This window comes from Myotis myotis, unplaced genomic scaffold (genome assembly GCF_014108235.1).
Source record: "Myotis myotis isolate mMyoMyo1 unplaced genomic scaffold, mMyoMyo1.p scaffold_m19_p_11, whole genome shotgun sequence".
NCBI lineage: Eukaryota > Metazoa > Chordata > Mammalia > Chiroptera > Vespertilionidae > Myotis > Myotis myotis.
Window position 1 is genome coordinate 61,084,627 of NW_023416315.1, and position 22,590 is coordinate 61,107,216.

General features: G+C 34.4%; 1 protein-coding gene across 10 annotated transcripts in view; it reads right to left on the minus strand.

Annotated features, from left to right (window-relative positions):
- The window catches only part of MKLN1 (muskelin 1), a 319,909-nt gene that overhangs the window by 47,431 nt on the left and 249,888 nt on the right, over positions 1–22,590 (minus strand). For all 10 annotated transcript variants that reach the window (XR_004970961.1, XR_004970960.1, XM_036328666.1 and 7 more), the window contains 3 exons: positions 10,720–10,932; positions 4,486–4,707; positions 1,253–1,382 (listed from right to left, as the gene is read on the minus strand). Coding sequence is in view for 8 of the 10 variants with exons in the window: in XM_036328666.1 (XP_036184559.1) it covers positions 1,253–1,382; positions 4,486–4,707; positions 10,720–10,932 (565 nt within the window). In the remaining 2 variants the exon portion in view is untranslated. The remainder of the gene's footprint in view (positions 1–1,252; positions 1,383–4,485; positions 4,708–10,719; positions 10,933–22,590) is intronic.

Sequence of the window (22,590 nt, forward strand, 5' to 3'; positions counted from 1 at the left end):
CTTTTGTAAGAGACATATGTCTGGCATTCTGGGAACAGGGATGTGGTTAGAAGTTCTACTATTCAGTTTATAGGTTTAATTGTCCTGTTTTCTGCTCTGTCCCCTTTGCCTCCACAGAGACTTTATCATTTCATTTCTCCCCAGAAAAAAGAGTGCTAGTAGGAAGTATGGGAGAAGGGTCCTGAGGGCAAACTACTTCATGTGTATTTTTTTTTACAATGATGCGATCTTTTGTTAAAAGAAAAAAAACCTTTTCATCCTAAATATGAACAACTATTACAACTTTAAAAATGTGTTTTTATAAATAATAGCTAAAAGGAAAAGCAAGCTATTCTAATTCCTTACCCTATTACTCAAATCAGGCATTTTAAACCCCTGGGCCTTAAACAAAAATACCATTCTCCTGTGTATACTAATCACAGGCAAAGTGACTACTATGTAGAGCAGTGATGGAGAACCTTTTGAGCTCGGCGTGTCAGCATTTTGAAAAACCCTAACTTAACTCTGGTGCCGTGCCACATATAGAAATTTTTTTATATTTGCAACCGTAGTAAAACAAAGACTTATATTTTTGATATTTATTTTATATATTTAAATGCCATTTAACAAAGAAAAATCAACCAAAAAAATGAGTTCGCGTATCACCTCTGACACGCGTGTCATAGGTTTGCCATCACTGATGTAGGGTAACTGTGCATCATCTAAAATAGGATACTTTTGAGAGTGAATGGGACAGTTTCATAAAACTGGGACTATCTTAGGCAAACCAATCACCCTATTATGAGGAGAATAACTTCTTGGATGCTGAATTTGTAAACTTAAAAGGCATTACCATTACATGTCCTCCTTCAGAACAAAGACAGACTCTACTATGCTAGTGCATAATATAAGTTACTATACTGAAAGTAGAAGATGGAAAGGATTAGCAAATATAGAATAATATAGTTTTTAGGATATCAATTCTTGCCAACCCCCACCCCCCCACTAAGCACACAAAAAATTCCCACAGAGATTCATATACTATCTTTCTGCTCCAAGGAAATAATGATGATTAATATATTTTAAACAGATAGAATTGGATAATTTAGCTGGGAGAGAGAGACAAAAACAAGTTTTCTGACCTCTTAGATTTACTTCAATTAAAGAAATGGGGAAAGGGTGAGGAATGGATAGAAAGAAAAGAAAATGGGCTATAGTCGTCTACCTTATAAAGTATTTAAGACATGAGAGAAGAATCACTAAATGCCTTTACCCATTCCAGAGTCTTTCTTGGTGCCATCTGATATTATGTCTACATGATCAGAGTCCACATCATAACTAAAGAAATCATTCAAATAGGTCTTCGATCGCTGGCCACCAAATACATACAAGCAACGATTTTTCTGAAAAATAAGAAAAAAATGGCAAAGAACAGAGAAAGTAGTCACTTTCATGAAAAATTCAGAAGGACCTTTAAAAAATTTAAACCTCTATAAAAGTAATTTTATGACAGATCCCATGCAGTGGAGTACTATGATGGTACAAAGAGAAATTAAGATGCTTTCTATATACTGCTAAGAGGTGACCTCCAGGATATCCTATTAAAGTAAAAAGCAAGGTGCAGCCCAGTTGGTTGAGCAGAGTTCTATGCACCAAGAGATTACTGGTTCGATTCCCGGTCAGGGCACATGCCTGGGTTGAGGAAGCCAATTGATCTCCTGGATGTATCTATCTCTCCTCCTCCCTTCCTCTCTTTCTAAAAAAAAATTCAATAAAAACATTTAAAAAAAAAGCAAGGTGCAAAATAATGTATACAAAGTGCTCTTTTGTGCAAGAAAGGAGAAAAAGAAATGTGTGTTTGTTTTTTTCTCCAAAAAGAAAGGAAACTAATAAAAGACAGTTACTTCTTGGAGAAGGGACAGAACAGGAAGACAACAGGGATAACACTAGATCACTCTTAACGTACCCAGACTTTTGGTTTTGCCTTTAGAACCAGGTGTATGTTTTAATTTAATTAGAAAACAAATTAACTCAAAAGAAAAAATCTCTGAAATTAGAAAAAAAAATAAACCCATCAGGACATATTAGTACATAAAGATGACCACAAAGAGAATATTTCTAGTGATTTTGATTCATGTTCTTGAATACCCTTTCTTAGTGGGTTATATACTAAACAGAAAAATAATAAGAAAGTAATTTTACACAGCATTTAGTGATTTTGCTGTTAGTTTTGTATTCTGTAAACTATAAGACAGAATAATATAATACTGATATTAGAAAGGAGGATTTTAAACTTAAAAGATATACAAAATCAAAGATATTAAAAATTATAATCTTTCATTTGAATTAGATATATCAGTATAAACTCATGATTTTTCTCTTACTAAAAAGGATATATATATATTACACACACATATATACACACCAGGCGCGCGCACACACACACACATACACACGCACATATACACACACATACTGGGAGCGGGGCATGCCTACTGGCCAAAAATAGAGAAAATTTTGGGGCATCAAAAAAATTAATGGCCCTGCCTGGTGTGGCACTAATGGGTCACAGGTTTGATTCCAGGTAAAGGTCACGCATGTACTCAGGTTTCAGGTTCAATCCCTGGACCAAGTTGGAACACGTGAAGGAGGCAGCCAATGGATGTGTCTCTCACATTGATGTCCCCTCGCCCCCTTTTTCACCCTCTCTGAAAATCAATGGGAAAAATATCCTTGGGTAAGGACAAAAAGAAAAAAAGAAAAAAAAAAAAAAGAAAGAGTAATGACATCATTGGATTAAACACATCAAATATATAAAAATTGATGAGTTCATAATAACACTTAAAAAAAATCTATTGGTTAACTTTGGAGCTTCAACTCATTAATATAAAAGAGTGATAAAGGAAGAAAATCAATTTACATTACCTATCCTATGCAGTTTACATATCAGAGTAGCCACACAGTTAATGAGAGTAAGTTTTTAATAATATAATCAGTTAATAAATGCAGAAGAAATGACACAATTAGAAAGATCACCATTTGACAAATCCTAATGAAATCTAGGCAATGACTATCAATGGCTGCTAGAGCCATGAGGTAAAATGTTGACAGGAAACTTTATAATTAATAATCAGGTTGATAGCACCTGAATTCACTGAACAATTTTAACACCACCAAAAGTATGACAACTACACATTAACTGCCTCTCGATATTTTGCAATCAGACCACCTATGAAGTATTCCTGCACCTTTCCTTTTGCGCTCCCCAAAAGGAGACTGAATCTAAAATCAAGCACTAGATTTATGAAGGTGATCACTTTGTAAGTTATATACATGTCTAATCACTTGGTTGTACATCTGAAACTAATACAATATTATATGTCAACTGTAATTGAAAACTTATTTTTTTTAAATGACTCTGGATTTAGCTACCAGGAAATATGGATAAAAGGTCACATTAAATGACATTATGAGAAAATAAAATCAGCTAAATCAAGAATACAAGAAATTCTAAAGCTCACATGATTCAGTTTCTTTAACAAATAAGTGGTATGTGGGGGAATAAAATAAGAGGGGTGAGTACTATTATGGATTAAATAAAATTAAGAGATCTAACAACCCAATATAATACTTAGACGTTTCTGAACCCTGACTTGAATAAACCAATTATGAAAAGGTATTTTATTTTTCAGTATTTTAGAAAAATTCTATGTATTAAATGTTGTTAAGAAATTGCTTTTACTTTGGTTGAATATTATAATAGTATTGTAATTATGTTTTTTTTAAATCTTTAACTGTTAGTGACACACTATAATATTTGTAGGTGTAATGATAAGAGTGTCTGGGATTTGCTTTAAAATACCCCAGCACTTAAAAAAATCAAACATTAGAAACAAAAAGAAATATAAGTGGGGTAGATATATGAAAAACAGTGAAATATTGATAATTGTTGAAGCTAATGAGTACACAGGAATTTATCATATTCTTCTCCCCACTTTGGCATATGATTAAAATATTCCATAATATATTTTTGAAGTTATATTCACAGAAAGAGGCCCAAGTTTCCCTGTAGCATCTGAAAAGTTTAATTCAATGTCTGTATGTTGGTTTTGCTGATAAATTTTAATTTTAATTCTATAATGTCAATTCTTAATTATCTGCACTTAGTGAAGAATAGCAGAGGGAAAAATAAGAACAGATAAGAAAATTGATCTTGCAGTTAATAAATAAATAGAAATAGATCTATATAAGCAATGAAGTTAATAAAAAAATACCTATATTATTATTCAGGTGATAACTATTTAGTACTTACTAAGTTGACGGGAAAGAGCCTCAATTATAACAGTTCACTGTTAAAAAGTTTTATTTTTGTCTATCATTGCTAACACTAATCATTTATATCTAATGAAAAGTTTTGATCACTTACTGAGGAATTAGATTTCACCACTTTTCTTACTGAGATACACATGACAAAGTAACATAACACAATGTACAGAATATTCTTACTGAGTGAAATAGCATGCAGTGTCCTATCCGAGACTGGATATCCTCAGGCCCGGCATTGCAGGAGTCCTCTCGAAGAAGTTTCCAGGTTTGACATTGACAGTTGAAAGCAAACAACCCACTGAATTGTGGTTCACTGGCTCTGCTGTCGTCTACACTGCCATTACAAGTCAAAATTCTACCCCCAAAGGTGTAGATCATATGTTTTTCTGAGTCCATACACATCTATCAGAATAAAAAAATAGATTGAATAGTTTTAGATTGTTCCTGTCATATGTGTTAAAATGAAACCAATGTGTGTTGTTTTAGATTCTCAAAAAAACCTGAACTTTGTCTTAATAACACTATGTACCACCTCTGATTATCATATGCACTTATTACAATATTGCCAACCACCTGGCAGATGGATTTCTAAATACCTTTTCCAGTTTCAATTTTTCCCACTGAGAATATGTTGGGTTAAAGAGCTTTATGCTTTCTTGAAACTGCATAATTTTTACCACATCAACCAATGAATAATACATGAGGTGCTGATCTGTAAACCTAAGAATGAATACAGGTCATACGCTATGGGTAAAGAGTGATCACACACTCCTTGCAGGCATTCTATTAATCTTGCTACCATTAAATAAGAGAGCAGATATGTGAATGAGTGATGCAACTAAATTCATCTCTCTGCATTTATTTTACAAAACTCTTCAAATTATGTTAAAAAACAGTAAAGCAAACAGACATTTGCAACAGTCTCCAGACTGACTTCTACCGTGTGATGAATCTTGCCTTTTTTTAACACAATACTATAAATTTAATTTTTTTTGAGGTATGTTATGCAACTCAAGTTCAAAAGCCAAACTTAATTCTTTCAACTCAAGATGATAGTTTTTCATAAAAATATCTGATAAAAGTCATTTGTGAAAGATAACAAAAAAGAATTAAATTCTATTTCAAAGAATATATAAGTACAAGTTGGAAATTAGATATTGAACACAAGTGGCATTTATAATTTAAAAAAAAATTGTGTACACAAAACATTTTGCTAAAGCACAAACACAGGCCATTGCATGTTCAATTCTCTCCTCCCATCAATTACTTCTGCTATTCATTTTTTGCAGTTTTTAATAAAAAGCTTTTTTAATAATTGTAAAATTTGGTTTTAAAGTTAATATTAAAAAGATTCTAACCAATGTCACCCCAATAAATTTTAAAAAATTAAAATAAAAAAGAGACTCTAGCATCTCCTAATCTTTGCCTACCACTAAAAAGATCCACTCACTTGCCATTTCCCAGGTTTATGGCAGATTTTCATAAATTAAGATGAAAATCTACTATACCTCAAAGGTGAAAACTTAATGAATATGGTTGCAAAACTGAGATAAAGTTTTCATGTCCCTGACCTCCCAAAGAAAATGTTCTCACTCTTTAATCTTCAATAATCCTATCATTAAAAGCAATACATACATTCCTGAAGACAACTAGTATGGCCCCATTCACCTACTATATGACTGTCTAGGGCTGCATTGAAGCTGGGTCACATTACCCTGTCCTAAATACTTAAGGCTTAAGTCTCTCCAAACACCTGAGGATCATGCTGAAAATCCCGAGGGACACACATTACATAAGCCAATTATATTTTCATAAATTCAGAGTTATACTAATTTTGGCCAATCTCTGTTATCAGGTTTCCTATGGTTATCTAGCCCCTAAATTCTACTTCATACGGCTACAAGGGGATTTTCTCTTTCCTTTGGAGGATATTTAATTTTGATGTGCTTGTTCTCAGTTGTCTGCCTACAAAGGTAACCAGTTTTCTCTCTGAGGTTTTTAGGATTTTCTCTTAATCCTTGGTTATGAAATTTCATTAAGGAAGTATCTAGGCAGGGATATTCTTTTTCATTCATCCTGAACTGCACTTGGTGTTCCCTTCGTTCTGCAAACTTTCTTCATCTTTAGGAGTTTTCTTCATTTTTACCTTGAGTTTGTTTTGGCCAGCATTCTCTTCTTCTAGAACTCCTATTAGATAATATTGGAACTTCAGGACCTTCTCTCTGTTTCTTAACTTTTCTCTCATAATTTCAGCTCATTAATTTAGTAACCATTTTGAGGTGAGTGTGTCCATTCTGCTTTTCAAATAATTTGCTGAGATTTTAAAAAACCTTTAACTTGTAATTTTTCTAGATGTCTTTTATGAATGCAATAGTTGCCTGAATTGCTCTAAAAATATCACTTAAACTTGCCCTAAAGGCTTCTTTAGTTTATACTATTGTTTTTCTTTGTTAATTCTTAATTTGCTGACTTCAGCACCCATCTTATGGTATTAACTACATTAAGATATATGGATTTTTTGGTTGTTCTAGTCCTCTTTATATCTGAGAATCACTAGTCATTTGTCTGCTACATATACACTAGCCGGCCTAAAGGGATTGGGTGGGGAGAAATGAGATGTGATACTGTGAAGGGTTCCACAGCTGCTCTTCACCTGCCCTTGGGAGTATTGCTCTACCTTTCCAGCTCCAATGCCCACTCTCAACACTTGACCTATGGACAATATCACAGTTAAGTGCTACTCAAACTGAAGAATGCTTTGCTGTTCAGCCCCCCACTGATCATCTAATGTTTGCCGCAGCTCTATAAACTTGGTGGCTGCAATCTTACAGACTCTAATTTCTTCTGGTTGGATCTGGTACTATCTGAGTTCTACCTTAAAGGAATTCTCCCCCGCTTCGCCTCCCTCCCCCCCAAAATATTGTTAAGTTCCCAAAGGACATTCTTTTTTGTTTTCAACGCTATTACTAATGTATTCTATTGTCATTTCATAGGATATGGGCAGGAGAACGGTAAAAGTATGTGTTCAACCTGCCAATGATCCACACTGACCACAGAGAATGTCAATGAGCTGAGATCTCCAATCCTTGACTAAAGTTTCTCCTGCCAATTCTTGGCTAGCTCATATTCCTTTTTCTAGTAATTTCTTCAAAAGGTGGTCATACTTGATGGACAGTTTCTCTAGATATAAAATCCTTGACTCACATTGTCTCTTCCTACCTTCTGGATGTTGCTCTAATGTTTCCTGAATGTAGCTGTAGAGAAATCTGATACCAGTCTCATTTTATTCCTCTTATAGGGTGACTTAATCATTTTGCCTAGTTTCCCCCTAAAATGGCTTCTTTATATTTGAAATGCACTGTTACTAACATATGTCTTAGAACTGAATGCATAGGTCAACATTTTTCCTTTCTGATTATAACACACCCTTTTGAAATGTGAAATAGTCTTCTTTCTTCAGGAAAGTCTTCTTGAATTTTATTATAAATATTTGTTGTTCCATTATTTTGGTTTCTGTAGTTAACATCTCCAATTATATGTATGTTGGCTTATTTTTGCCTGTCTTCTCTATAATTTTCTGACTAATCCTTTTCTTAATCTTTACTTCTATATTACCTGCTCTTCTTATTTCTATACTATAAACCCTTACCTATTCTTCATTATGCTCTATGTAGATTAGTTTTCATTTCTGAAAATGCTACTGTGTTTTCTTCAGTTTCTTTCCTGAATTTTACCAGGTCTCGTTTCACCTGCTCCTTTTATTTGGTCATCTCATCTGCACAACTGAATTTATGCTTTGTAGTTTTCTTCAAAGTTTCAAGCTTCATTAAATCATTTATCTGTTCGGACACTGATATATAATTTTCATCTGCTATTGTGTGAAGGAAAGTTTTGCTGGTCTTCTTTTTATTAATTTTCTTTAGAGTACCTCTCTAAAAATTCTGTGTTTTAAACTTTTTAAATGTTCATATTTAAATTTGTTGAATTTCCCTGGACCAGATAACAGAAGGTTCCTATGAAAGGGTAATGTTCTTGCTCAAGGACTTCCTCTTCTGTTGCTACTGAATTAAATGGCTTCTTCAAAATGTAGTCCATCTGTGAAGCCCTGTCTTTTTTAAACTCATCTGTGTGTGTGTGTGTGTGTGTGGGGGGGGGGGGGGGGCGGCTGTTTCTATCTCAAGACTTGAGCTCCTCCAGTTCCTTCACTAGATATTAGAAAAGGAGCACTGTTCACATTTGTCACGTTGTTTCCCATACTTTTAGAAGATGGTGCTTTCTGACATCTCCCCTTCTGGGCCATTCTGGGTGCTTTGCACATGTTATCTCACTAACTCCCCCAGAGGCTGCCCTGCTAAGATGTACCTCTGCTAGGCTCCCTCTACATTCCCAGTTCTCCCCTGTTACATTACTGTCAGCTTTAATACAGGTTCTGAATATTTCAGTTATTTTTGTCTAAACTTACAAGAAATTGGGAGTTGTGGGTTTTCTTTGGCTCCTGGTTTTGCTGAATATGTGACTTGTGTTTGTTTTTTTAATCTTTTTTTTTTTTTTTGGTTTGGCTCTCATTGTTCCTGAAAATCACACAAAGCAACAACATCGAAAGCTTCAGAACTAAGCTGCCACTATGTTCTTAATAAATCCAAAGCTTTAAATTTATTAACTGTTAAATTCAAAATTGCAAAGTAACTTTTTAAAGTATTTTCATGCCTCTAGCTTTCTCACATTCTTGAGCGTTAAGTGTCAAATCTTAAAGTGTCATGAACAGCCCTAAGTAATTTTGAAGTTCCAACTTATAGCTTTATTTACATGAAACAAAATAGAAACTAGAGGCTTATACAGATTACAAAAGGTCACAGAGCTCGTTATTAGCCTAATTAGCACTGAAATCCTCGTTTCTTCACACCTAGTGTTCTGTTATAACATCGAATCAGTTGAAAACCAAACATTTAACAGAACCTAGCTTCCAAGGAACATTTTATTTTATCAAAGTCAAGAGAATTAAAGACCATACATAAGGACAATACTTGTACTTAGACTACCCTAAGCTATTCTTTTTTCAACTTGTAAAAATAAAGACATAAACATCTTTTGTAAAAGAAATTTGTAACCAGTTGAAAGCAAGAAAATAAATTGTTTCCCTCCAAATGTTACCTGTTGATGTTTTGTTTTTAAAAGATCAGAACCAGCCAAACTTTTTTTGGAGCTCTTATTTTCCAAATGAAAACACTGAAGATGTCACAGGGAAGTGCAAGGCTTTGCAAAGCTCAGTTATGTAGAGCCAGCAGAATTTCCAAATTCAATCTGGGGAATACTTGAGGACTAATGTTTTTGATTTTCCACCCACCACTTACTTGATAGGCATATAACCCACTCCTCTTTTCCTTATCATTCTCCTATAACAACTAATTGTTAATATAAATATAGCATAAGAATACTTTTAAAGTAAGTAATTAACAAAAATATGTAATGAACAATAAATAAAGACTTGGTTTTAACTCATATAAGATAGGAGATAAGCTAGATTTAAACTAGATTCGATCATAATTATAGCACCATCTCCTATTTCTCAAGTACTAGACAATGCTATGTTCATCATTACAGTGTTAAAGATTTTTTGAAAGTTTTCTCTCCCCCACACTCCAAAAAAATCTTTGGACATGGTTTGAATCAAATAAAACTGCCTACAGAATTCAAAGTGGTTACTGTTTTGTTTGAGGCACTGATCTATACTGAACTGATTGACATGGAGTACATATTCAAATATAGATAAAAATGATGACACTGATGGAGATGATGAGACTTACATGCATATTAATACATTAATATTAAAATGGCTTACAATATTGCTATGTGTAGTCTTGTCTACAACATCATTATATGATTTTTTATTGGTGCTGATTTTAAACTTCATCTATAGTTTATGTCAAATTTCTATCTGTTTTATAATGTTTGTGATTATATACAAAGGTAAATATATTTCACACAAATTGGAAGAAAAGCTCTAGGTTTCAAATTCCTGAATTCATTATAAAGTAATTTAAAATTTCTTCCAGGAATGTAGAATAAGAAGTTTTAAAAGGGAAAACTGTTATTTTTATGATTCCTAGATATTTTTTATACAACCAAATTTGTTTTTCCTAATATGTACTGCTCCATCTACTATCTAAAGTTTTTATAAATTAACATTTGTGTTCTGAGATCTTAGTATTTTATCCTGCCCTATATAAGAGAAAAAAATTTTAAAGGATAACTTTACAACTACTGGCACAAGTTATTTTTATTTTCTGCCATAGGTATTTGTAATAGAAATCTAAGAGATAATTTAGATTATTAAGCATAACATGTGACATAAACACTAACAGAAAGTTACCAAGCACTAATTAATTCTACCATATATTTATCTGTGCACCAAACCTGATGATCAAACACCAATTTCGGCCCTCCATCAGCAGCAGTATCCTCACTGAGTAACATCCATGTGTTAGTGTCAATGTCATAACGATAAAAGTCACTTTTCAGAGATTTGCTGTTCCTCACAGAGGAATCCAAATAACGGCCCAATGTGTAGATTTGCCTTCGTTGAATGTCAATGCACATTTTATGACATGATCTGGCACTGGGACCATTCTATAGAGAGAGAGAGAGAGAGAGAAAGAAGAAATTAAAAGAATAACAAAATAAAATTAAATGCCTCTTTTTGTTGACTTTCATTACAAAAACTCATAGCACATCAACTAATATACGTCCAACACTAGGCTTAAATCTCTCAAGAAAAGCAAAAGAAGTAGTAGGAGATAAAAATCTTTCCTTAGAAATGCTTAAAATCCACCAGGAAAGATGAGATGATCTATTCTGTACCCTATGGCATTCTGTTCATAACACTTATATGGCTTCTATTACATACTCCATTGCATTTTAGTCATTTGTGCACAGTTTAATTCTCTATTATGTGTTGATCTACTTAAAGTAGTCCTTTAAAATATTTCTCATCAGAATTTCTCACCAGAATCTAGCACAGATAGGCATTCCGAGAGTATCTAGAATCACTGAATTTCATAACTAAAAGGACCCTTTATAAAATCTCTAGTTTAATTATCCCCTTTAAAGACAGGAACTAAAAGCCAAAAGATAAGAGGCATCCTCCTGAAAGCTAGTACACTAGTGAGAGAAGCAGAATGAGAATCCAAGTCTTTGACTTTTTCATCTACCCTTTATATTATATAAAAGTGACTTTCCTGACTGAATAAATAACACAACTAGGGGGAAATAGGAAGAACAGTATATTACAAAAAAAAAATCAATTAGTTGAGATAATTTGTATCACAGGACTGAATAAAAGGTAAAAATTATTATAGTACAAACTAAAAGTAGAGTTCATGAGGCGAAAAAAAAACACCTTCAATTGGGCAGGATTGAATTAGTTAAAAGATGGAAAAGAAACCAGAACTAATATTAAATATCTCCTAAATTCTGTCTATATTATTACTATGTGTGTGTGTATATTTCATTTAATCTACAAAACAACTCTATAAGGAAATATCATCATTTCATAGTCTAAGTAATTTGTCCACAGTCACAAAACTAGAAAGTAAGATAGAGAATCTAAGCCCCAGGACAAACACAGCAAAAACTATGTTCTTTCCACTATTCCAGGTTGTTGTTTTTCCAGAAGAGAAACAAAAGCAAAAATACACTTACTACAATGTGTATGGTTATGACTGAGATGAACAATTCCTGCTGCAGAAACAAAAGAGTTGAAGTATAAGGCAGAAATAGGAAGCTTGGTGAATGTGACTGACAGAGGAGACTAGATAAAATCTTGTAAGCAATAAATAACTATTATAAATTTCTAGAGCAGGAAATAAAATAAATAAGTGGTACTATAAGAAGAGTAATCTAGCATTATTTAGATTACTTGAAGTAATAAAGGTATTCAGCATAAAGAACAGTTTGACATTAATGTTATTAACCCATATATTAAGTTTATTTAAATCTGCATTTTAGCCCGGCTGGTGTTGGTCAGTGGTTGAATGTCAACCTATGAACCAGGAGCTCACGGTTCAATTCCCAGTCAGGGCACATACCCAGGTTGTAGGCTCGATCGCCAGTGTGGGGTGTGCAAGAGGCAGCCCATCAATGATTCTCTCTCATCTATCTCTCTCACCCTCTCCTTTCCTCTCTGAAATCAATAAAAATATACTTAAGTAAATAAATCTACACTTTAGTATTCATACTAATTATTATCCTAAAACTTATATTTAAAGATTTTTATCGAGAAAAATCTTCAATAGATAAGGTGAAAAGTTTTGAGAAAGAATTTCTTGTATAATGAAATAATCTCAAAAACAAAGATGGGGTAATATATAAGAAATAAATCAATGCCATACTTCCTAGAATGTGAAATTTTATTAGGAGAGTAACAACTTCTTGCTTCATCTTAATTAGCAAGAATGCTATTAAAATGTTGAGCAATTATAACCTAAGTTTAAAAAAAATAAGATAATAGGAATAAATAGAATAGGAAACAGAAAAAACCAACAAACTTGGTTCTTTGAAAGATTAATAGAATTATAAACCATTTGAAGACTAATTTTTTAAAAAGGAAAATACAAATTGCCAATATTATAAATGAAAACAGAAATATCACTACAAATTCACTACAAATTAGAAAGAAATAAGGGCCTAATATAAAAAACAAGTAAAATCTGACAAAGTAGATAAAATAGACATAGTCCTTGAAAATTACTTACCAAAATTGATACAAGATAAAAGAAAAAAATCTGAAATCATTATGTCTATTGAAAAACTGCATTTATAATTTAAATCTTCCTACAAAGAGCACTAGTCCTATATATTTACACTGGTAAATTTTATCAACACTTAAAGAAAAAATAATACCAAATTTACACAAAATTTTTCAGAAAAGGAAAAATAACTTCCATTTTAAATCTGTACTGTATTCCATTCCTAATTTACTTTATGAGGACAATATAACACTGAAACCAAGTAACAATATTACAAAGGAGGAGGAGGAGAAATAATATACAGGCAGTTAGTACAGAGACACAAAACTAATTTTTAATAAAATATTATCAAACAGAATGCAGCAAGACATAAAAAAGATATTTTGTAACTAAAGGGTTTATCTCAGAAATGCAAAGTTGATTTTATATTTGAAAAGCAATCAAATTAATTCATCACATTAACAGAATTAAAGGGAAAAACATGATTGTATCAATACATATAGAAAAAGCATTTTCCTCAGCATATTCATGAGGAAAAACTCACAGCAAACTAGGAATAGAAACTTCCTTAATCTAATAAGCAATGTATAAAAATCCAGAATCTAATGTTCACTTAATGGTGAAATACAGATCCTGCTAGGATCTGAAACAAGATAAAAGATATGTAGTCTCATCTCTTCTATTTAACATTACACTGGAAGTCCAAGTCAGCGCAATAAGGCATTAATTTAAAAAATAAAATAGCCGAAACCGGTTTGGCTCAGTGGATAGAGCGTCAGCCTGCGGACTGAGAGGTCCCGGGTTCGATTCCGGTCGAGGGCATGTACCTGGGTTGCGGGCACATCCCCGTGGGGGATGTGCAGGAGGCAGCTGATCGATGTTTCTCTCTCATCGATGTTTCTGACTCTCTCTATCTCTCTCCCTTCCTCTCTGTGAAAAATCAATAAAATATATATTTAAAAAAATAAAAAATAAAAAAATAAAAAAATAAAAAATAAAATAGAAAGTTATGATAGAAAAAGAGAATGGAAAAAAGGTAAAACAATTCCTATTCATAGATGACATTTGATGAAAACAGCCAAAGAAATCAACAAAGAAACTATTAGAAGTGGATTTAGAAAAGTAAGATATACAAAGGCAAAGTTAAAAAAAAAACCTATTTACTTCTCTATATTAGCAGCTTGTTTGCTAATAAAAAATTTTGAAGTTCCATTTAAAATAGCATGAAAAATCAAAATATACTGGGATCATCAATTTAATAAAAAAATATCCAAGACCTCTAACATGAAAATTCTAAGGATGCTGAGATATTAGAGAAGATGGAAATGGAGATTTAACTATGTTCATAGATTCCAAGACTATTAATAAGATAGCAATTCTCTCCAAATTGCTTTATAGATTCATTACATTCCCAATAATCCCAACAGTTTTAAAAATGGACACAATTCTAAAATTTATATGCAAATGTAAAGGACCTAGAAGAATCTGAAAAGTTTTTAAAAAAGCATAAAGAGGTCCTACATTACCTGGCCTTAAGGAGTACCATATTGGTTTATGAACAGACCAAAAGATAATGGAGCAAAATAGAGTGTCCAAAAAGAGACATATACTTATATGACCAACTGATTTTGACGAAGATCAATGGGGAAGAAGATAGGGAACAACAACAACTCTCAAACATTTTTGGCAAGAATATAAAATGGTACAACCACTTTGGGAAAGCTTCAACAGTTTCATCAATGGATGCTAAAATGAGTAACAGGATATTTTCATAATCTCAAAATTTATTTATTAATTATAGAATGGAAAAATCCGGAGGGCACCTTCCTTGACCAACTGATCAAAGCTAGTATCAGACAAATCTCTTGATAAAATACACTAAGGAAGACCCAATGTCATCTACATGGTATTCCTGCTAAAGATGTCTAACCTAAATGCAATTTTAAGAAAATAGACAAACCCAATTGAGGGTCAGTCTACAAAATAACTTCTTTGTATTCCAAAAATGTCAAGGTCAAGAAAAGGTTAAGGAACTATTCCAGACTGAAGGTGACTAAAGAAACGTGACATTGAAATGCCATGCATAATTATGAACTGAGTTCTAGGTCAAGGATAGGGGTTGGGCTGACAGTGGGACACCTATAGAGGACATTACTAAAGAAATTATTGGGATGATTGTCTACCTCTGAATAGGGATTGTGGATTAAATTAAAGCAGCTATTCTCAGTGCAGTCTGAAGTCTTAAAAACACTTCAGGGAGTCCACAAAATCAATGTTATTTTCATAATACTAAGATAAAATTTATCTTTTCACTCTTATTCTCTTATGAATGTAGGTGAAGTTTTTCAGAGGCTACATGACTTTTGATATAGCAATATATTGAATGCAGAAGTGGATATGAATCCAGCTGCCTTCTATTAAACCAAACACTAAAGAGATTTAGAAAACTATAAAACAATGCTTCTTGATATATAATGGTTATCTCAAAAAAAGCATCTATGTGATTGAGATGCAAGCTGACTTAGCTGCTTTCCCATGTAACACTATATTTATTGGAAAGAAAACTAACAATCCAAGTAGTGTTATTCAGACATTATGATATGCCTGACATTAAAAATAAATAAAGTATATCATTGTGAAGGAAAATAACTCACAAAATTAGTTGCCAGTGATAAAATGCACATTTTTAAATTGAGCAAAAATTAAAAATTTTGAAAACTCCTACCCACCAATGTGATCTTGACACTTCCTCACTATTCTAAAGACTTTTCTAATGACTTTATAGTGATATTAACAAATGTATCACTTTTGGATATCCTATATATTAAAAGCCTAATATGCTAAGTGTCTGGGGTCGTCTGTTCAACCAATCAAAGCATAATATGGTAATCATGTGCTAAGACCACTCAACCGCTCGCTATGACGTGCACTGACCACCATGGGACAGTCAACTGACCAATTGCTATGACATGCACTGACCACCAGGGGGCAGACAGTCAACCAGTTGACCAGTCGCTATGATGTGCACTCACCACCAGCGGGTAGACACTCCAACGGGTTGCTGCTGGGGTCTGGCCAACCTGGACTTAGCGACACAGGCCGGACACACCCTGGAGCCCTCCTGCATCCCTCCTGGCCCTGATCGTGCACCAGTGAGGTCCCTCAGCCTGGCCTGAGCCCTCTCACAATCCGGGACGCCTCAGGGGATGTCATAGATCTGGTTTTGGCCTGATCCCACAGGCCAGGCTGAGGGACCCCACCAGTGCACGAGTTTGTGCGCCAGGCCTCTAGTTGTATAATAAAATGTCAACAATTGGAAGATATATATATAACTCAGAGAACCAATATTTTTCAAACACATGAGTAAAATGCACCATGGATAAAAGGTCTATTCAAAAAGCAGGATAGATCAATGTAGCAGAAAATAAAATGTTAATTGATATGGCTTCAGAGTCTATAATGCAATTACCTTTAAGAAACAACCACTTGTTAATCTGGGATGAGATAAAAAAGGGTCATGTGCAATTATCTCAAAAGGCCATTAAAATACTACTCTCCTCTCCAAAAACATATCTGTGTGAAATCCAATTTTCTTCATATATTCCACACAAAACACTATGTCACAGAGACTAAGTGCAGCAGCACATATGAGAATCTAGCTGTCTTACACTAAGTAATACATTAAAGAGATTTATTAATATGCAAAACTAAACAAAAATATCTTTTTTTTATTATTAGTTAAGGTATTACAAATGTGTCCCCATCCCCCCCATTAACCCCAAACCCCCCCCCCCCCCCCCCGCCCCGCACACTCATGCTCCCATCCCCCTGTTGTCCATGTCCATTGGTTTGGCTTATATACATGTATACAAGTCCTCCGGTTGATCTCTTCCCCTTACCCCTGCCCTCCCCTACTTTCCTTCCGGGGATTGATAGCCTGATTGCTGTTTCTCAGTCTTTGGATCTGTCCCTTTTCATCAGTCTATGTTGTTCTCTATAATCCACAAATGAGTGAGATCATGTGGTATTTATCTTTCTCTGACTGGCTTATTTCACTTAGCATAACGCTCTCCAGTTCCATCCATGCTGTTGCAAAAGGCAAGAGTTCCTTTTTTTTTACCGCAGCATAGTATTCCATTGTGTATATGTACCACAGTTTTCTAATCCATTCATCTGCTGATGGGCACTTAGGCTGTTTCCAAATCTTAGCTATGGTGAATTGTGCTGCTATGAACATAGGGGTGCATATATCCTTTCTGGGATATATTCCTAGTAGTGGGATCAATGGGTCAAATGGGAGTTCCATTTTTAGTTTTTTGAGGTAGCTCCATACTGTTCTCCACAGTGGCTGCACCAGTCTGCATTCCCACCAGCAGTGCAGAAGGGTTCCTTTTTCTCCACATCCTCTCCAACACTTGTTGTTTGTTGATATGTTGATGATAGCCATTCTGACAGGTGTGAGATGATAACGCATTGTCGTTTTGATTTGCATCTCTCGTATAATTAGTGACTTTGAGCATGTTTTCATATGTCTTTCGGCCTTCTGTATGTCCTCTTTCGAAAAGTGTCTATCTAGGTTCGTTGCCCATTTTTTTATTGGACTGTTTATCTTCCTTTTGTTAAGTTTCATGAGATCCCTGTAAATGTTGGAAATTAAACCCTTATCGGTGGTATCATTGGCAAATACGTTCTCCCATGTAGTGGGTCTTCTTGTTGTTTTGTTGATGGTTTCCTTTGCTGTGCAAAAGCTTTTTATTTTGATGTAGTCCCATTTGTTTATTTTCTCTTTAGTTTTCATTGCCCTAGGAGCATTATCAGAGAAGAAATTCCTTCAGCATATGTTTGCGATTTCGCTGCCTGTGGATTCCTCTAGTATTTTTATGGTTTCCTATCTTATGTTTAAGTCTTTTATCCATTTTGAGTTTATTTAACAAAAATATCTTGAACCTATAAAAACTTACTTGCATATCAACTTGCACATTTAAAATAATTATTCTTTTTAAAAGCTGGGCCATCCCATTCTTTCAATCTCTTAAATATTATTAGGTACATATTTAAGTAAATTAAATTAATTTTGCTTTTTAATTGTATATCATACTTTGAAAACACATGCCCTGGGGTATCATCAAACAATAACGTTGTACACACTGGTATAGAAAAATTAAAATAGGTAATGAAATATTAACTTCAATTTTGGAAGGAATAAGTATTTATGCTAGAGCCATATATTACCATTCAATTTACAGATCAACCAAAGTTTTTTTGGTGTCTACAAGAAAGCAATGAACTATAATAAATCCAAACTCCAGCACTAGGTCACCACTTACTAGTAAATCTACTGACTTCAAAATAACAGAAACAGTAGTCTTATCAAAATAATCTATTTTTCCAGTGTATTTTTAAAATAATTATAAACTGCATTCTAAATATTATTTGTAACATATAAATGGTATAAAAATAATAACCATGCCCAGCTTCAAAAATAAAAAATATTACCTCTGAAATCCTGTGTAAACCAACTCCTTGTCCTGCCAAACAGCCACTCTCCTGAATTTTGTATTTATCATTCCCTTTCTTTTCTCCAGTATTAACTTTTCATTTAATTAATATTACCTAATTACTCACTAAAGAGTAAGTATATGATTTATGCCTTAAGGAATTCAGAGTCTGGGTAGGAACACAGGAATGCAAACAATCATTACAATAACCCATTCAAAGAATATAAGGCATTAAATGAGCACATAAAGAAGAATAAAAAAAGCTGTTAATTCTGCATGGAGAAGACAGGAACACTACACAGAGGAAGGTAAAAGCAGGGTGCATGGGAGGACAACCCTCTGTTAATTCCAAACAGGGAAAAAAACTATTGCCAAAGGACACAGATGAGAAAGTCGAATAATTCCAGAAACTATAGGTATGGCTAGCACACTAAGTCAGGAGATGAGGCTAGAAACGGTGACCAAATCCTGATGAGAAATTTGAAGTTTTTACTCTAAGCAAAAAATACAAACAAAAGCTAGGTAGATAAATTGCTTTATCATTCTGATTACTGTTGTTGTTATTCCAACTTCCCTGTATCTATACCTTTTGATAGTACCCCTCACCTCACAGTGACTCTGGACTTGGTCACATGACTTTCTTTGGCCAATGGGACAACAGTAAATTTGGTGGCATATTCATGTCCACCTCATTCCTCTTGCAGTCCTACCCCAGACATGAGAACAAGTCCCCAGCTAGCCAACAGGAAGGTAAGCAATTACTTAGAACAGAGCCAAATAGTCCCAGCCGAAGCTATCCCGCACTAGCTGACAGCCAGCTGAGTCCCGACACATTAGTGAGCCCAGCCAAAACCAAAAGAATGACCCAGCCAATCTGTAAACTTTTGAGTAAAATAATGCTTATTATTATTTGCCACAGAAGTTTTGTAAAGTTCAAAATGAAATAGAATGTAATAGATAACTGAAATGGATTGAAGCTAACCATAGGGTTTGAGCAGTGTCACATGGCCCAATAAGTTTTCTAAAGACCGTGCTAATAAATGGAAAATAGATCTGGAGTCAACAATAGAGGTAAAAATTTTAAGAAAGAAAGTATAAAGATGGAATTAATGCCAAGAAGACAGAGAGGAAAAGACATGTGAAATGTAATACTGAGTGCTAGAACTATTGGAATTTAGGCATTAATTAGATGCACTCTATGAAAAAGAAGGAGATTTTCTGGATAAATTCCAGATTTATGGCAAGAGTAATTACAAATGCAATCAACCTGCATTTAAAATAGTTGAAGATAAAAATCTTAGAAGAAACCATAGGCAGCAAAATCTCAGACATCTCTCGTAGCAATATGTTTACCGATACATCTCCTACAGCAAGGGAAACTAAGGAGAAAATAAACAAATGGGATTCCACCAAAATAAAAAGCTTCTGCAAAGCAAAAGAAGCCATCAACAAAATGAAAAGGGAGTCCACTGCATGGGAGAACATATTTTCCAAAGATACATCTGATATGAGGTTAATTTCCAAAATATATAAGGCACTCATACAACTTAAGGAAGACAAACAACCCAATTGAAAAATGGGAAAAGGACCTAAATAGACACTTCTTTAAAGTAGACATACAGAAGGCCAAGAGACATGGAAAAATGCTCAAAGTCACTAATAATCTGAGAGATATATATTAAAACAGCAATGATGTATCTACCCAACACTTGTCAGAATGGCTATCATCAACAAAACAAATGACAAGTGCTGGCGAGGATGTGGAGAGAAGGGAACCCTAATATACTGTTTGTGGGAATGCAGACTGGTGCAACCACTGTGGAAAAGAGTATGGAGTTTCCTCAAAAAATTAAAAATGGAACTCCCATTTGATCCAGTGATCTCATTTCTGGGAATATATCCCAAGAAACACAAAACACCAATCAGAAAGAATATATGCATCCCTATGTTCATAGCAGCACAATTTATAATACCTAAGATCTGGAAATAGCCAAAGTGCCCATCAGTAGATGAGTGGATAATTTCACCATGGAATACTGTGCAGCTGTAAAAAAAAAAAAAAAAAAAAAAAAAAAAAAAAAAAGGCTCTCTTACCCTTTAAGGCAGCATGGAGTGACCTGGAGAATATTACGCTAAGCAAAATAAGCCAGTCAGAGAAAGATAAGTATCACATGATCTCACTCATATGTGGAATCTAATGAACAAAATAAAGTGATGAACAAAATAAATTTAGAGACATAGAAGCATAGAACAGACTGATGAATCTCAGAAGGAAGTGGGGGCAGGGAGGGGGAAGAGATTAACCAGAGAACTTATATGCATATACTAGAGGCTCAGTGCATGAAATCCGTGCACGGGTAGGATCTCTAAGCCTGGCTGGTGATCAGGGACGACTGGTGGGGCGATTGGGGGGTGGGGGGGGCCGCTGGCACCCGCCATGGGGCCTGCAGGCAGCTCCTGGGTTGAGCGTCTGCCCCCTGGTGGTCAGTGCGCAGCATGTCAACCAGTCATTCTGCTGTTCAGTCGATTTGCATATTAGGTTTTATTATATACGATATTCATAGCCCATGGTCACAGACAATAGTGTGGTAAAGGCCTGGGAGGGGCAGTTGTGGAATGGAGCGGATTTTGGGGTGGGGGGAGAAGAGGGACATCTGTAATACTTTCAACAATAAAGATAAATTTAAAATAATAAAATAGGGGACTCTTTCCCCCTCCCCACTTGGGAGTCTGTGCTGTGAGATTCTTTCCCCTTCTCCATGTGGGAATCTGTACTTGTTCTTCAATAAATTTCCACCTTTGCTATACCAAAAAAATAAAAATAAATAATAAAATAGTTGAAGAGAAGAAAGGTATTTTTTTAGGTGTCTTTATTTTTGTTGAAGATAGAAACATCATTTCAGAAAATAGTACTTTAATATTGAAAACAAAGGCCATTTTTATATACTTTTACAGAGATAATAAATACAAATCGGAATTTTAAAATACCTTTGGAAAGAATGATTAATTAAATTATTAACCCAGGGAACACATGCGTATGCAAGAATCCAGTGTCCTAGGATTAAAGACACAGTATTAGATCTTTTTGAAATAGCCTTCTTACATGAAAATCAGTGGGTTTTAAATTGGGTCTTTTTCTCCCACTTTTCACTTGCAGCTCCTACTGTTTTGTTACAGTTTATTTTTAACCTCATAATCTGAAACATCTTAGACATAGGGTACAATAAAAAGTTCTATAAAGATTTGAGCCCAGCAAGGCTGGCTCAGTGGTTGAGCATTGATCCCTGATCCAAGAGATCACCAGGTAGATTCCTGGTTAGGGCACATGCCAGGGTTGTGGGCTCTATCCCCAGTAGGGGGTATGCAGAAGGCAGCAGATGGATGTTTCTCTCTCATTGATGCTCCTATTTCTCTATCGCTCTCTTTTTCCCTCTTTCTAAAATAAATAAAAACATTAAAAATAAAGATTTGGGGAAAAATGAATTAACTTTTGCTTTATACCAGTGTATAATTATGTACTTATTTAATTCAAAGCCATAAATCAAGCCATCTTATTCACTACTGAAATGCTTGGTGGATACATATATCAGCAGGCACAAATACATAAATACAATTTTAGGTAAAAATAAAATGTTTCATTTGTAAAACTGATATGTTGTTAAATAGTAAGGGGCCAAAATAGTGAGATAGTGAAGCCATCCAAAGCACAATTTTCCAGAACTCAAAATAAGATGAATGCTTGAAATAAGAGTAGAGGTGACAGGAACATGAAAAATCAAGATAGTTACATAGTTACATTCCCAGGAAAGTAGTAAAAACTAAATGATCTATCACATATAATAATCCTATATAATAAAAGCCTAGGTGGCGTCACACCTTTGCACGACGACCTTGCACAATGTTATCACAAGATGGCCGCGCACACAGTGGAGGGGGGCACGGTGGCAGCTCTGCGCCATGAGGCCTGGGAGTCCTGCAGCTCCGCGCGGCACAGAGGAGGCCAATCCTGGCGGAAGAGGCAGGTTGTGGCAGAGGAGGGCAGT